Source organism: Ostrinia nubilalis, chromosome 23, assembly GCF_963855985.1.
Source record: "Ostrinia nubilalis chromosome 23, ilOstNubi1.1, whole genome shotgun sequence".
NCBI lineage: Eukaryota > Metazoa > Arthropoda > Insecta > Lepidoptera > Crambidae > Ostrinia > Ostrinia nubilalis.
Genome location: NC_087110.1, coordinates 10,792,297 through 10,808,451, shown reverse-complemented (window position 1 = coordinate 10,808,451; position 16,155 = coordinate 10,792,297). Strand labels below are relative to the sequence as shown.

The following is a 16,155-nucleotide window of genomic DNA, read 5'->3' as shown; positions in this document are numbered from 1 at the left end:
AACACGTTTCCTCGGTGAAAATGAAATGCCACACTTTCAATCGTCACGTTTTACGTATTGGACTAGTAAAGCAATTTTGTAAAGGAGTCTGAAAGCTCTCATTAATGTTCTCTCCTAATAACGGGACAGGACTCTTCTAGACGTCACACAAACCAAAAGTAATTTTTCGTATGCTTTAGTCTTTATTGTCACTCCAGTAACTTACATCGTTCGAGCAGCAATTTAAACCCCAGAACGTTTTATACTTGTCCAGACTGCGCTGTCTGTTCTCGTTGTGCTGTAGGCTAATGGACGGAGTTTCCTGGCCCACCATTAATATTTTAATATTCATTACGAATAATATTAGGGTTGCGGTACCCCGGGGGCTATTTTGGATCCTGTAGAGCCTGCTTTTAATGTGCTTGCAATGAGGATATGCCTCATCTCATTGTGTTTTTTGGAATCGTTTAAATTCTTTTTTCAGCCTATGTTCTTATTTTTTAAATTAATTAATAGTTCTGAAGTGAATTCCCTCACCCAATTTTGAAGGGGCATAAAACAAAGTAAGTTATCAAACTAAAAGTGTGCTGCTTGGTTTTATTGAATTATTTTCAATTTATTAATTTGTTAATTCTTATTGATTGTATTGTGTATCAGTCATCTCGATAATTAGATTACTTAAAACAAGCGATTTTATCCAGAGAAAATCTTCAGCCAAGTTTTTCTCAAAGGAAGGCAAAATTTTCATAAAATTCCACCACATTGTAAGAACCCCATAAAATAAGATAAAAGCACTTCGGGCACGTATCCCGTAATAGGTAATTTGGCGTATTGTCAGTGAGTAATGTATTCTGAGACACGCGCGGACGTGACGCGACTACAAACAGTGGCACGTGAAGCTTAACACTGAGGTATTTTACGTGGTTGTAATAGAGACGATTTTGCAACAAAAATCTATAGTCTTATGTGCCTACCAGGTCCTTCAGGATCTCTGAAACGCTCGATATTTAACGCACACCAATCTTTCGATCTTTCAGACTGAAAATTCAGATTTTAGGTAGTATGTAGGGCCACTTACACGCGTATCTTGACCATTCATCAGTAGTTGTATCTTTGAAACGTTCGATATTTAATTCGCACAACAATAATTCGTTTAGTATTTGAGTTTTCGTGTCTTGAAATAATTGGTCAAAAATTATAGACGGTCGCACTGTATGATGCTCAAATATAACCACGCCCTAGGGTTAAAATGCAAAACAAATCTACTTCGTTATCTTACAATCCATACTGATTACTCAATAAGTAATTAATTTAAAACTTATATGTGTTACGGTCAATGTGATAAATGTGAAAATTATGAATAATCGCCGGATATTATGAATAATTACCTCATAATTTGGTAAATGTGATTAATATGAGGTCATTTATGTGTGTATCACTAAATAAGCGGCTTAGGGGTGGCCCAAGGGCCACCCCCGCCGCAACTTAACCTATTTTTCACTTTAAATCAAAACATTATGTTATGGGCATCATGGAAAAGTAATATTATGCAAGAAACATTCCAAACTCATTATGCCAAATTATATTAATATATGATATCAAAACGTTCAAAAATGTTGGCTGTAGGTACAAGAGCACGTACACAAGATGTAGTTCTCTTTTATGATATTTGTTAGTACTAAGGTTGCATTATTAAATAATCACTGTTAAATGTTATACATTTATCACTTTTACCGCGACTGTCGGTAATTATTCATAATAACCGGTTATTATTCATAATTTTCAATTTATCATATTAACCGTAACATATGCATATAAATCACAGTAAATAATGCGAACTTAATACCATTCGACATTCTCGTCCATTTAAAGCCAAACTGAAATAACAAATATTTCTAACAAATCTTTCCTTCCAGGTGCTCGCAGCGCTGGCAGTGTCACTTGCCCCATTCTCCGCAGGCCTGGGCAAGGGCTACAGCTCTCCTGCCATCGCATCGCTGCAAGGACCTGGAGCCAACTCCACCAGGAGAGACTTCCAGCTGACCGACCAGCAGGCTTCGTGGCTGGCGTCGTTGTCTTTCTTGGGTATGTCTACCAGGGATGTATGGATATCCGTAACCGTAACCAAAACCTTCGGATATCCGAAATAAAAAAATATCCGTAACCGTAACCGAAACCGGTATAATATTATTCCTATATCCGTAACCGTCACTCTAGAAACATTTTTTCTTATCGAACTCTTAACTTTTAAAGCAAACTACCTAACTACTGTACTGTATTTGTGTTTGTAATTTAATAGAATTTCGACGAAAGAATTAAAATTAAATTCATTTCATTTCAGTGTCGAAATTCTGCAGCTCTTTGACTTCGAATGTTTCATTCAAAACACGTCTTTAACTACATAAATTTTATTACAAAACTTTGACTTCACATAAACTGAAAACTTAGCCCATTTGTGTAAATATTTACTGTTCAAGAATACACTTGTTCCAAAGAACGTGGTCTGAATTTAGTATGAATTTAAGTAAGTGCGTTGGTGGTGTAATGGTCAGCATAGTTGCCTTCCAAGCAGTTGATCCGGGTTCGATTCCCGGCCGACGCACACTTTTGCTGTTTTTTATACGTTTTTTGATAGAGTTATTTCTAAGGTTAGATACTATTTAAACTCTGTAACACTTACTTGTGTTTTGAGTAATCTGGTGCAGATGTATTTTACGCAGCGTGGGACGTCCACCTACAAGGTATACCGACGACCTGATAAAGGTAGCAGGAAGGCGCTGGATGCAGGCCGCTACTAACCGGGCGATGTGGAAGTCATTGGGGGCGGCCTATGTTTAGCAGTGGACGTCCTCTGGCTGAAATGATGATGATTATGATGATGTATTTTTCAAAGCTGACACTTTGCCGGTACGTGACGTCCATTCCAGAAACTTGCTGCCCCATCAATTCTCAGTTCGGCATACTATGTGCCCTGCTCATTGCCAATCAGCTTACTAATCCGTCGAACTATGTCAGCGACTTTAGTAAAAACAAAAATCGTATCTTGAAGAGATTTAGACTGAACTTTGATCGTATTTGTATTTGGAGTCTAGAATTCAAATATCCGATCATTTTATGTAACATATAATTATATTGCCTTCATGTTTGCCTTCATTGGGTCATCGTGAGGTGACGGTAATCTGCCTAATGGCGGTGGCGCAGGCTAAAGGCTATTCGAGCCACCGCGCCACCATAAATGTAAAAAGTAATGGACGCTAAGTAACGCTGTCCTCTATACATATAGATGTCGTGGTCGTTTGGTAAACGGCCGGTCAAGATTTTAATGTCTACGTTCTGATTCTCCTTTAGGGTGCTTAGAGGATTATATGGAAGGCAAAACGGTTTAGAACGTTGACTACGTACGAGTAGGTCGCGTCAATATTATAAAATAATTGTAACTTTGAAGAAGGAGCTGTCAAAAGTTATCGAGTTTCTTGCATTTTTTCTTATTAGTCCTCCTTTTTATCCTACGTAAAAAAAGCCTTTTAAAGCTTATTTTAAAAATAACTAGGCTCTATATTCTAGAAATACTGTCCACTCAGGCCACAGACAAACATATTTCGCCTCAGCATTTACTTAACACTCGTCTTACATTTTTATAACCAACCAGTACTCGTAGTTCAATTCCTACAAGTCAGCAATATTGTTATCAAACCAGCTACATTCAAACTTGGTCCTAAGAAACCGAATCTAGAACCTGTAATTTATTCAAACATCTTAACTGTTTTTAGGTCCAATTTTGGCGGTCGCGATCTTAAAGTACCTACATTACATAGAGTAAACTATAACGTTTAGCGAAACCCACTTTAGTTGTGTGTGGAGCCATCAAATTACCCCGTCCCTAGATTAATTCAGGACTGGAACAACAGAGTAGAGGCTAAAGCGTAAACACTTAATTTTAAAGTGAAAACACAAGCGTGTAAACAGCTAAGTACTTGTAAGGTTTTGTTGTACAAACAGCAAAGGGTTTTAGCTTAATTTTTAATTCAAGGATCACTTTACCTACATTTTAAACAGCTGTCCTCTCTCTGGCTTGATTGAAAGAGGTCGCTTCCTAGCTATAACACCGCCTAATCGTACTGTTTCAAACTTGTGTTTCAATTATTGGTCAACTAGCTTTCCGACCGCGGCTTCGCCCGCGTGGAATTTTGTCTGTCACAGAAAAACTTTATCGCGCGCGTCCCTGTTTCAAAAACCGGGATAAAAACTATCCTATTGTCCTTTCCCGAGACTCAAACTATCTCTATACCAAATTTCATCAAAATCGGTTCAGTGGCTTAGGCGTGAAAGCAAGACAGACAGACAGACAGACAGAGTTACTTTCGCATTTATAATATTAGTAAAGATAGTATAGAAGTATAGATTTTTGTGTAAGCAGTATAAATAAATCTAACTAACGGTCAAAACATGATCTCCCATAGATTTATTATGGCAAAGGGATACCAAGAGTTCAGTACTTAGCGAACTCTTGAACTAAAACGGATTGAGTGTTTTATTTCAAAGTTTGTGTTTTAGTTATCTATAGATTCTCTTTGTTTCACCAAAATGTAGTAAAAACAACTGAACAGCAGTTTAAAACATCGCTATCAAAAATCAATTAGCAAAACTCCGAGTCGTTAAGCTGTTTCTATTCCGAATCGGTCACTATTTTGTTTCGCGAATTGGGCGAGTTTGATTGATTGAACCTTAATCTCTTGCCGTAGAGTTTGCTAAGCCATTCTAGCTCTTATTCCCTTCATATAACGACTAGGAAGTTTGTGTAAGAGAGATGTATGTGTGGCATATCTAGGCTATGGCTAATAGAGGCTTTATCAAAACTAAGTCCCGGGGGAAATGTAAGCCACAACGGATTTACTCAGACCTATAGGGAATCAAAAGAGATCGGTCTTCAAAACATAGTAATCCATCAACAAAGGTAGAAAACGTGTAGGCCAAATCCTCAATTTTTTGTAATCCAGAACAAGGCAGGTGTTTGACCACAGTCGCACCGGATGTCAAGTGAGATGCAGTCTAGGTTGGTACATAAGCTGCTCAGTTTAGCCTATGCGCAGACCATCGATTTTTCGTAGGCCGATAGTTTAGTCGGGCAGTTGATTAGTATGGGCATGTATGGATGTGCGCACATTACGCCGATTCAATTTGGCCGATTCTTCATACAATTTAAAATCGGGCACAACTAAAAATCGATGGTCTGCGCCTAGTCTAAGTGCCTATCCACTCTCACCTTAAAAGGCAAGAATAGTATTCGGGAAAGACAACAACAGGCAGCAATTTCAGTCCCTAGTTGTTAGGTTTAGGTTTAAAGAATATTTATTTCTCATTAAAAACATTACAGTCACTTACATGAAAAATTAACAAATTTTATGTAGGTAGATAATTTACAAGTTGTCCAATAGCCAGAACAAGCAGATGTACTTCTGCGGGAACCGTCCTAACAAACCTATAATATGTTCGCATTATAAAAGAGTCAGTGAAGCCAGAGGAAATTGGAGACGGTCCTCCTCCTGCAGTATGAAAACAATTTATGTACGATGATTGAATTACGAAATACGTGGTTCTTCTGTTACGAGTATGAGTAAGTATAAGGTACTAGCGGCTGCCCGCGACTTCATTCGTATGGATCCCGTTTTACCCCCATAAGGGTTGACTTTTGCAAAATCCAGTCTTTGTAAGAACCTACGTTCTAAAATGCAAAATTTGCAAAATCTGAAACTCTTAGCACTTGTAGTTTCTGAGATTTCGTGATGAGTGAGTGAGTCAGTGACTTTTCGATTTTATAGATATAAAATCACAGATCACAGAAACTAAAGGGAGATGTGACAAGGGAGCGGGGCCGGTCTCGCAGCAATATGCCCAAGAATAGAACACATTGCTCGTGACAACAATGATGACAGCAGCGACGTTATAATGTAAACAGTTTATATTGCTTGCTTGCTTAAGTACTACACTTAAGATTATTCGAACGTTGAGTACTGATACCGCAGGGAATATTGAGCACATATTGTAGATGCGACACTGAATTTCGAACTTAGCACATTAGTTGGCATCTCTCTACATCTCTATGTATAGAATACATTTCTGTGATGAAGTCTAGCGATTGATTTCTTTCTTCCAGGAGCGCTTTTCGGCGGAATGGCAGGCGGGGCAGCCATGCGTCACGGACGGCGCCGGGTGCTGTCGCTAGCGGCCGCGCCCTGCAGCCTGTCGTGGTTGCTGACGGTGCTGGCGACGTCGGTGCGCATGATGTGCGTCACCTCCTTCCTGGGCGGCTTCTGCTGCTCCATCCTCACCATGCTCTCGCAGGTACGGTGGAACTAGGCTAGACGAGAGCAGACTTATAGCGCTTTTTAGAGGTTCATAGGCTGCTCTCTAAGGGCGCTCTTAAGGCGCTCTGAATTCACTCTTAGGGCGCCCTTAGAAAGACCTTTAAGCGTTCTTAGAAGGCTCTTAGGGCGCTCTTTTTTTGGCGCTCTTGGGGCGCTCTTTAATGGCGTTCTGTAGTCTATTTTAGGACAGTCTTAGAGCAGTTCTCTTAGCACAGTATTGTGTGCTTAGGGCGATCTTATAGGAGGCTTGTAGGACGCTCGTAGAAGTATCTAAGGTCGTTACTATAAGAAGGCTCCTAGAAAGCTCTTAAAAGGCTCTTTTGTTACTTGTAAGAGCGCTCTTAGAAGACTTTTAGAGCGCTCTTAGAATGCTCTTAAGGCGCTCTTAGAAGTCTCTTAGGGCACTCTTAGAGCACTCTTAGAGCACTCTTAGAGCACTCTTAGAGCGCTCTTATGATCATGACGACGGGCCATGCGTCGCGGGCTGCGCCGGGTGCTGTCGCTAGCGACCGCGCCCTGCAGCCTGTCGTGGCTGCTGACGGTGCTGGCGACGTCGGTGCGCATGATGTGCGTCACCTCCTTCCTGGGCGGCTTCTGCTGCTCCATCCTCACCATGCTCTCGCAGGTACGGGCATACTACGGGCGGTGGGACCATTCTAGAGAAAGGCAGACATAGGGCGCTTTTAAAAGGATTCTAGAGGGCTTTTAAGGCGCTCTTTCTTAGAGCGTTCTTAGTACGTTATCAGGGTGATCTTAGAAGAATCTTAGGACGCTCTTAGAAGGCTCTTAGGACGCGCTTTTTAGAAGGTTCTTGGGTCGCTCTTGGGGCGTTCTTGGGGCGCTACTTGGGTGCTTTTGGGGTGCTCTTGGGGCGCTCTTGGAGCTTTATTTTAGGACAGTCTTAGGGCGCTCTTAGCACAGTCTTCGGGCGATCTTAAAGCGTGCTTAGAGCGATCTTAGGAGGCTTGTAGGATGCTCTTAAAAGAATCTTTGGCCGCTCTAAGGCGCGTCTAAAAGGCTCTTTTGGTACTTGTAAGAGCGCTCTTAAAAGACTCTTAGGGTGCTCTTATGATGATGGCGGTGAGGCGTGAGGAGCGGGCGGCGCCGGGTGCTGTCGCTAGCGGCCGCGCCCTGCAGCCTGTCGTGGTTGCTGACGGTGCTGGCGACGTCGGTGCGCATGATGTGCGTCACCTCCTTCCTGGGCGGCTTCTGCTGCTCCATCCTCACCATGCTCTCGCAGGTACGTGCATACTACGGGCGGTGGGATCATTCTAGAGAAAGGCAGACATAGGGCGCTTTTAAACAATAACCTCAATAGCAAAAAGGCAAAGGAATTATCTTTTCCCGTTAATTTACAACAGGGCAGTGGCGGTGTGCGACATCAAGTCCACTCCTCCTCAACTAGTCAAAGATCTGACTACCAGGTGGCTTTTCTCCCTTTCATATAGTGACACGGAACTTCTGCTTACCACTGCTAAGTGACCGAACAAACAAACAAAAACCTACGCGCACACACACACACACATACACACACAAACTCACACACTCTCTTACAGACTACACACACTCACACACACACCACACACACTCACACACACTCACACACACACACTCGCTCACACCCAGGCTGTCTTTGAACTTTCTTTTCTTTTTATTTTGTGTAATAATAATTAGTTTAATTTCACGAACTTACATTACCCGCGAACAACATTGTATAAAATTCAAATTCCAAACTCAAGTCCCCATAATACAGGATTACCTAGTTTGGGGACTGCTAGTAAGTCCTAAGTTATCCAATTGTTTTAATTACACCAGTGATTTTTTTGAATTTGTTGTGTACCTTTCGGAAATAAAGTTTTTATTATTATTTCTTTATTCAATTTTCTTTCTTATTTTTAATTTTTTCTTTTTACAATGTAATTATCAAAAAATAAAAATACATTATAAAAACAAAAATCTTAAAAATAGTTAACCCGCTGGCAGCGGAGCAGGGCCCAAGCTACCGGTGGTCAGGGTCACAGGCTGAGGAACCTCCGGACAATGCGTGCCGTGCTGAGGATCACCGCCTTTTGAATCTGACCCTTGAGCCAACCATCTAGCGAGAGCTTCTTTAGATGTTGGTCGAAGCTCTTCGCTATTAGTCCGTTTGCCGAGACAACTATCGGGACAATGATCGTCGAGTCAACATCCCACATGGCGGTCACCTCGTGGGCCAAGTCAAGGTATTTGCTTTGTTTTTCCTTCTCGGCCTTCACGAGGTTTTCGTCATGCGGGATGGTGATGTCAACGAGCACTGCCCGACGTTGGGATCGGTCAACCACCACAATATCAGGTTTATTACAGACAATAGTCCTGTCTGTGATGATAGACCGATCCCAATAGAGCAATGCATGACCATTTTCAAGAACTGGCACCGGCTGGTACTGGTAATATGGCGACTCAGATTCAAGAAGGCCGTACCGAAGAGCAAGTTGCTGATGGATGATTCTGGCTACTAGGTTATGCCTGTGCAAATACTCACCGTTAGCAAGATGCGAACAACCACAAATTATATGCCTGAGTGACTCTCCGGGACGGTGGCATGCTCGACAAATGTTGACCGTACCGTCCTTCAAGATATATTTTCGGTAGTTGTTCGTCATCATTACCTCGTCAGCAATTGCACAAGCAAAACCCTCGGTTTCCCCGAAGAGGTCACCGAAGCGTAGCCAGTTCACCGAGGCGAGGAGGTTCACATCGGGACCTGTTAGGGCCCGATAGAACCTCCCGTGCAGCTCCTTGCTCTTCCATACGTCCTTCCGATCCGCGACGCTCAGTACCTTTGGCTTGCGCCAGTTCTCGTTCGCCAAGGAGAGCGGCGTGAGGCCTTTGTCAACTGCCACAACATCGCGATGCATTCCGCACTCATTTGTAAGGAAATAATCCCTGAGACTGCACACTTCACGGTTGTGGAGGTTCTTGGCATTTAGAAAGCCTCGACCTCCCCACTTCCGTGGAATGTACAGTCTCATTACAGATGAGCGCGGATGTAACATGCGGTGCTGTGTAAGCTGCTGACGTACCTTCCTATCCAAGGCGTCAAGCTCGGTCTGAGTCCATCTTAGTATGCCGAAGGAGTATATTAGTAGAGGCATCACCCAACCGTTGAAAGCTCTTGCTTTGTTGCCGCCAGACAAAAGGCTATTAAGAACTTTTGTCAGTCGGCTACAAAAGCGTTCTTTCACCGATTTTTTGATGTCTTCTACCGATATACCTAACGATTCTGACATACCAAGATACTTATAGGTCTCAGTTTCGGAGAGAGATTTGAGTGTCATTGTCTCAGAAAGTTGTAAATTCGGAGAATTCACAACTTTTCCCCGCTCTACATGTAAGACCGCACACTTGTCTACACCGAACTCCATCCTGATGGCGTTGCTAAATACCTGTGTTGTTTTTAGCAACTTCACCAGGTCTTGTCGTTTTGGTGCGAACAACTTGAGATCATCCATGTAGAGCAGGTGACTAATGACCTCACCCCCTCTTCGAAGCCGATAACCAAGCCCTGAATCCTTTAACAGAGTGCTAAGAGGATTCAGTGCTAGGCAGAACCATAAGGGACTCAAACTGTCACCCTGAAAAATGCCTCGCTCAATCCTTATGAGGTTCAATGGATCAGGAGACCTCTCACCACCACCTGGCTGCCGAAGGACTGTAGTCCACTGCCCCATGCATGAGCGTAAAAAGGATCTCAGAGTTGCATCAACCTTATACAACTCTAAAATCCTCTCCAGCCATGAATGAGGCACCGAATCATAGGCCTTCTTATAGTCAATCCAGGCAGCAGAGAGAGCTCTCCTGCTCCGCCGAACTTGTTGGCTAATGGTCATGTCTATGAGGAGGAGCTCTTTAGTACCACGAGACCCAACCTTACATCCATTCTGAGCAGGGGCCAAAATATTGTTCGCGACAATATGTGTGTTAATTTTTGTGGTCAGAATAGATGTAAGGAGCTTGTAGATGGTAGGCAAGCATGTGATTGGTCTGTAATTTTTTGGGTCCATGGTACTACCAGATTTGTAGAGCAAGGTGGTGACACCGGTAGTCATGAAGGCTGGAAGGGACCCGAGCTCGAGGGCTTCTTGAAATTGTGTTGCTAAGCGGTCATGTGAGCATCGAATCCATTTAATCCAAAAGTTGTGCAATCCGTCCGGTCCAGGGCTCTTCCAATTCTGGGCCGTACTGATTGCACTACTAACGTCTTCGGGGTCTATAACAATAGACCCCATAGATTCGATGGACTCACATTCACGCTCAATTACACGCATCCAATCACCCTCCGTATGTTCAACGGGCATCGACCAAATGCCACGCCAGAAATCAATCATGGTATTGACATCTGGCAGCTGCCCGTCGCTCACACGTTGATCAGATCCCTCCCATCCCCGGTACACCCTCCTCTGGTCACTTTGGAAGACGCGATTTTGCCAGTATCTGTTCACGCGTTCTTTATAGCGACGAATACGGTTTGCCCATGCATAGACTTTTTGCTTTAGGTAGTCAATGCGTTCTGTGACACATGCCATGTAGTCCTGAGGTAGAACGCCAGTCCCAGCAAAGGCTTGAGCCACAAAACGCATGACTCGGGGGCGATTATTGCCCCTTCTAAAACAAATTAGCTTTGCAATGAGAGTTCTGAATGCATTAATACGTCGTTCGATCCGTATTTGCCACGCGGGTGTCATCCCGGCAGGACGCGCTGCTCTGTCCGGGTCCGGGAACTGGACACCAGCAACACGACAAACCGCAATGGCACCACAATATAGGATCGAGTGGGTATCAAATAAATTTGCGCTAGTCTGCATATACGGGATTAACAATGCATTCAGAGCTCCCATTAACGCCAAATTACGTCTATGAGTGGGTAAACGCGGTAGTCGAGGCCTTAAATCTGTCGTGAACCGATACTGACCAATAGCGTCCTCCAAAGCCCTCCTCAATCGCTCACTCACCTGGTTACTTACACTACTCGGCAAATCCCCCTCATCAACACCAGAGGCTACCCCCGCCGCTTGTGGTGTCGATAGCGACACCGTAGGCGACGCCGGGGCAGGGGGCTCCGACATTAAGAGGGGGGTTGTCCGAGTAGGCATCGCCTCCAGGCGGAGTCGATCAAGTACAGACTGGTCCAACAGCCTGCACCGTTGAATTTATTATTATTATTATTTTTCTTTTTACACTTATGTGTCTCAGCTTGAAGCTGGTATTTCAGGAATGCACGGGCCTAAGCCAAGTGCATTCCCAGTACTAGTGGTTTTAATTCGGTTGCTGTGGATGTTCATGGTCTTGAAGAAACTTGCGAACTATTCGGCAAGTATTTAAAATTACTGCTTTTTGGAGTGAAATGTATGTAGGTTTCGGGATGTTTAGGGTAGAAAGTGACTGATGCAGCTGTTTAGGGATAACACCTGTGGTAGATAGTATTATAGGAACAATGCTTACCTCGTTTAACCGCCACATTCTTTTTATTTCGTCTTTTAAATCTATATATTTGGATAACTTTTCGGCTATTGAGTTTTGCAAATTATGCGTGTTAGGTATTGCTATGTCTATTATGTATGCGGTGTGTTTATCTTTATCATGGACGGTGATATCTGGCCTGTTAAAATGTGTTGTCTTGTCTGTAAGTATTGCACGGTCAAAATAGATTCTGTATTTGTTGTTTTCAAGAACTGGTTCAGGTGTATATTTATAATATGGAGTGAGTTTCTGAGGTATGAGCTTAAACTGCTGAGCTAATTTTTGGTGGATAATATTTGCAACTTGGTCATGACGGTGTTTGTAGTCTGTCTGCACAATTGATTTGCATGCGCCTGTTATGTGCTGTATGGTTTCAGAGTTGCTATTACATTTTCTACAGCGGTCTGTTGGTAGGTTACGGATCTTCATAATGTATTTCTGGTAATTGCGAGTTTCAATTACTTGGTCTTGTATGGCAATCATGAACCCTTCGGTTTCAGGGAAGAGTTCGCCACGACTCAGCCACGCGTTCGACGCCTCTTTGTCGACATTTGGTTGGCATAAGTCATGGCGATGTCTTCCATGTAGAGACTTCCGGGACCAATCTTGTATCTTAGTTCGCATATCATTTAGGGTTTCATTGGGTTGATTCGATTTGTCATGTAAATTAAGTGGGGTAAGTTTAGTGTCGCTTTGAACTGTCGCTTGGTGAAGAAGGGATGTGTCAGCTTTTTGGTGAAAATAAGATCGGAGTGAGGTAATTTGTTTATTGTGCAGATTTTGTATGTCTATTAATCCTCTGCCTCCTTCATGCCGAGGCAGAGTTTGTCGTTGTATACACGCTCGCGGATGATGCTTTCTGTGTTTGGTCAGGGTTGTATTTATTGTTGTTTGTACGTTCCTGAGTTCTGTCCTAGACCAGTTTATAATGCCAAATGAGTAAGTCAAAATAGGAATTGCAAACGAGTTTATTGCTTTAGTGATGTTGCGAGAATAAAGTTGAGATTTTAAAATAGAATTAAGTCTGTGTTTGAATTGCTGTATTAATTTTAGTTTGGTGTTTTTGTATTCGATTAGCCGTGCTTGATTATAGCCTAAGTATTTGTAGAATTCATTCTCTTCCATTGAGCTTATTTGTGGTCCAGATTCTAATTGATAGCTATATTGTTGAATTTGTCCAGCTTTTACAGAGTTAATTTTACATTTATCAATGCCAAATTCCATACAAATATCTTTGGAGTATTGTTCAATAAGGTTAGTGAGACCGTTTAGGCTGTTCTGTGTTTGAGCGTAAAGTTTGATATCGTCCATGTACATGAGATGGTTGATGAGAGTCATGGTCGGTGTATCTGAATCAGCATACTTGTATTTTAGTTGGTAACCTGCTTCTGTATTATTTAAGATGTTTGACAGGGGGTTTAAAGCTAGGCAAAACCAGAGAGGACTAAGGGAATCTCCTTGGAATATTCCTCGGTTTATCCTGATGGGGTCTGTCTCGTATTCAGCTATTTTAAGTCGCGTTACCCATTTTTGCATTGATATTTGCAGGAAATTTGTCAAGGTTGGGTGAATTTTGTAAATATCTAAAACTTTTAAGAGCCAGGAGTGTGGTACGGAATCATAGGCTTTTTTGTAATCTATGTACATCGAATGTAGTTCGCCTTTAGTCTTTTGTACTTGACGTAATATAATGGAATCAATTGTGAGCTGTTCTTTGCAACCTTGACTAAATTTTCTGCATCCCTTCTGCTGTTCTGCTAAAATATTATTATTTTCGATGTGTTTGTAGATAATATCTGTGATACAAGCACTTATAATTTTGTAAATTGTTTGGAGGCATGTTATTGGTCTATATTTAGCGGGGTTGGTCGTGTCAGATAGATCTTTTGGGATCATATAAGTAGTTCCTACCATTATGTATTCGGGTATTGTTAGTGGGTCCTGGATAAAATTATTTATATGGTTATGTAAAAAGGGGTGGGTATAGGTAAGTTTTTTATACCAGAAATTGTGTAGCTTGTCAGTACCTGGCGCTTTCCAATTGTGTAGCTTCCGGATAACTTCTTCAAATGTGTCGGTTGGGATGAAGTCAAATGTCATAGGAGAAATATTTTCGTTTCTGTTATATTCAGCACTTATCCACTCAGTCTCGTCATTATGGTCCTTTGCCTTCTCCCATATTTCTGCCCAGAAGTTTCTCAAAGTATCTGGTGCTGGAGGCCTGCTTGATGTTGTTGGAGCACTGGAAGTGGTATTAGTAGTAGCTGATTTTAAATTACGGTAAAAGTTTTTTTCGTTGAAGTGGAATTGTGAATTTTGTGTTTTACGGAGTGTACATGCCTGATATCTTTTTAATCTACTTGTTATGACTGTGAGTTTTTGTTTCAGCGTATCTATAAATTGAGTAATTTGTGTATTTGGTTCCTCGTGTATAGAGTGTATTTTGTATTTTTCCATTATGCTTTTCACTTCATCAGATAGCGCTGGGCTCCTATTTCCATTCTTGTACTGAATTAGCTTACCTATTTTCGCTCGTAGATCTTCTTTCTTCTTCTCTAATCTGATTTCCCACTTTGGTTTTCTAGGCCCTGTTTTTTGAGATTTCTCCGTTGGGGTTGTAGAGAGTTTTGCTCCATTACATTTTGCTGCTACATAAGCAGCACAATATATAACGGTTTGCAGTGTTTTATAATCTGTTTCTGTGTTCAACTGTTCAGGAAGAATATACCTATTTATGTAATGTACTATGGAAGAGAACTTTTTTGACGTCTTTTGCTTAGGTATAAAAGGGCGAGTGGTAGGATCAGTATCAGAGAAACTGGAGAGAGCTTCGCTGAATGCATCTCTAATATTTTGACTGGTTTCTGAACTCACTTCTTTACTTCTGTGTGTCGGAAAGCTAGAATAATCATTTGATTCTGGATTCTGTGTACTTGTATCAGTGTTAGTGTTTTGTATTTCATGATGGCAAGTTTCTACGTTATGATGTTGATCTTCTACCAGATTTGTTAAATCTGCTTCGGTAGTTACGGTACTTTGAGTCCAGGAAAGATTATTGTGAATTTCTACGTGTTCGGTGTTCATTAAGAGTGGTTGGTGTATGTAAGTGTGTTCGTGGTTGTTTGCAAGGTCATTAGCAACTTCATTCTTAATTCTTCGTAATGTTGTTTCACAAAGCAATTTATTATTAACTATTGATCGTCTCTGGTCCGCTAATCGCTGAGGAGATAGGTGTGAAAGGTCTGGATGAATCTCAGTAAATTTAAGGTGTAGTTTAGTCCTATACGCAGTCATGTTCGATTCTAAGTCTGTAACTAGGAAAAAGCATCTAATTAAACTTTCATTAAGCTGGTCGGTCCATCTCATTCTGCTACTAGCGTCAGATGTTGAAGGGGTATTACTTAATGCTGTCTGGATCTCAAGTTCTTCAGCTATTTCTTTTTTGATTTCATCGATTCGTGTATTGCTTATTAATTTGTTATATAGTATTAAACGCTTTTGGTCAGCGACTCGTTGTTCAGAAACGTGTGAAAGGTGTGGATATGTTGTAATAAACTGTTGGTGTAGCTGTTTTCGGTAAGTAATTTTAATCGATTCCAATTTTGTGATACGGTAGTAGGACCTGATTATTGTTTCATTAAATTCATCGGTCCATTTCATTCTTTTAGTTCTCGATGCGGTGGGCACAGTTTCACTGACAGTATTTGTCTCCTGCGCAACATCCACTGAGAACTCACTATTGCTTGATACTGGTGACGGTGCAGCGAAGTTTTCGTAGGATTTTGGTGATGAATTTGGGGACGGGAATAGACTCCGTGTTGAAGATATGGGGGATGGAGAATCCCGGCTGGTTTCGGCTGTAGTAATTTTATCGACGGGAGCCCGCCTGCTCAACTCCTCGTCGCCGGCGGATCGCATGCTGGAGCACCCAGCACCGGCCCCAGGTGCGCCCCGGCGATAGCCCCCGGGCAGCGACTCTATACTCAAAATTCTTTTAGAACGAAGCTCCATGATGAATGGGTCACCTTTACCTCGTTGGCCGCGTAAGTTTCAACAGTACGCGTGTCCGCCCCCCACGTGGCCAGGTGTTCGGCTCGGACGAAAGGTAGGATTTTGGGGGGCTTATTATTATTATTATTATTATTAAAAGGATTATAGAGGGCTTTTAAGGTGCTCTTTCTTAGAGCGTTCTTAGTGCGTTATCAGGGTGCTCTTAGAAGAATCTTAGGACGCTCTTAGAAGGCTCTTAGGACGCGCTTTTTAGAAGGTTCTTGGGTCGCTCTTGGGGCGTTCTTGGGGCGCTACTTGGGTG

General features: G+C 42.1%; 1 protein-coding gene and 1 non-coding gene across 2 annotated transcripts in view; both read left to right on the top strand.

The window, feature by feature from the left end:
- Positions 1-16,155, top strand: part of LOC135083235 (facilitated trehalose transporter Tret1-like) — a 39,253-nt gene that overhangs the window by 11,884 nt on the left and 11,214 nt on the right. Inside the window, exons 2-3 of the mRNA XM_063977973.1 lie at positions 1,896-2,064; positions 6,134-6,321. Of these exons, the coding sequence (XP_063834043.1) occupies positions 1,896-2,064; positions 6,134-6,321 (357 nt within the window). The remainder of the gene's footprint in view (positions 1-1,895; positions 2,065-6,133; positions 6,322-16,155) is intronic.
- Positions 2,510-2,581, top strand: Trnag-ucc (transfer RNA glycine (anticodon UCC)). The gene has a single exon. It is a non-coding gene; the product is annotated as a tRNA-Gly (tRNA).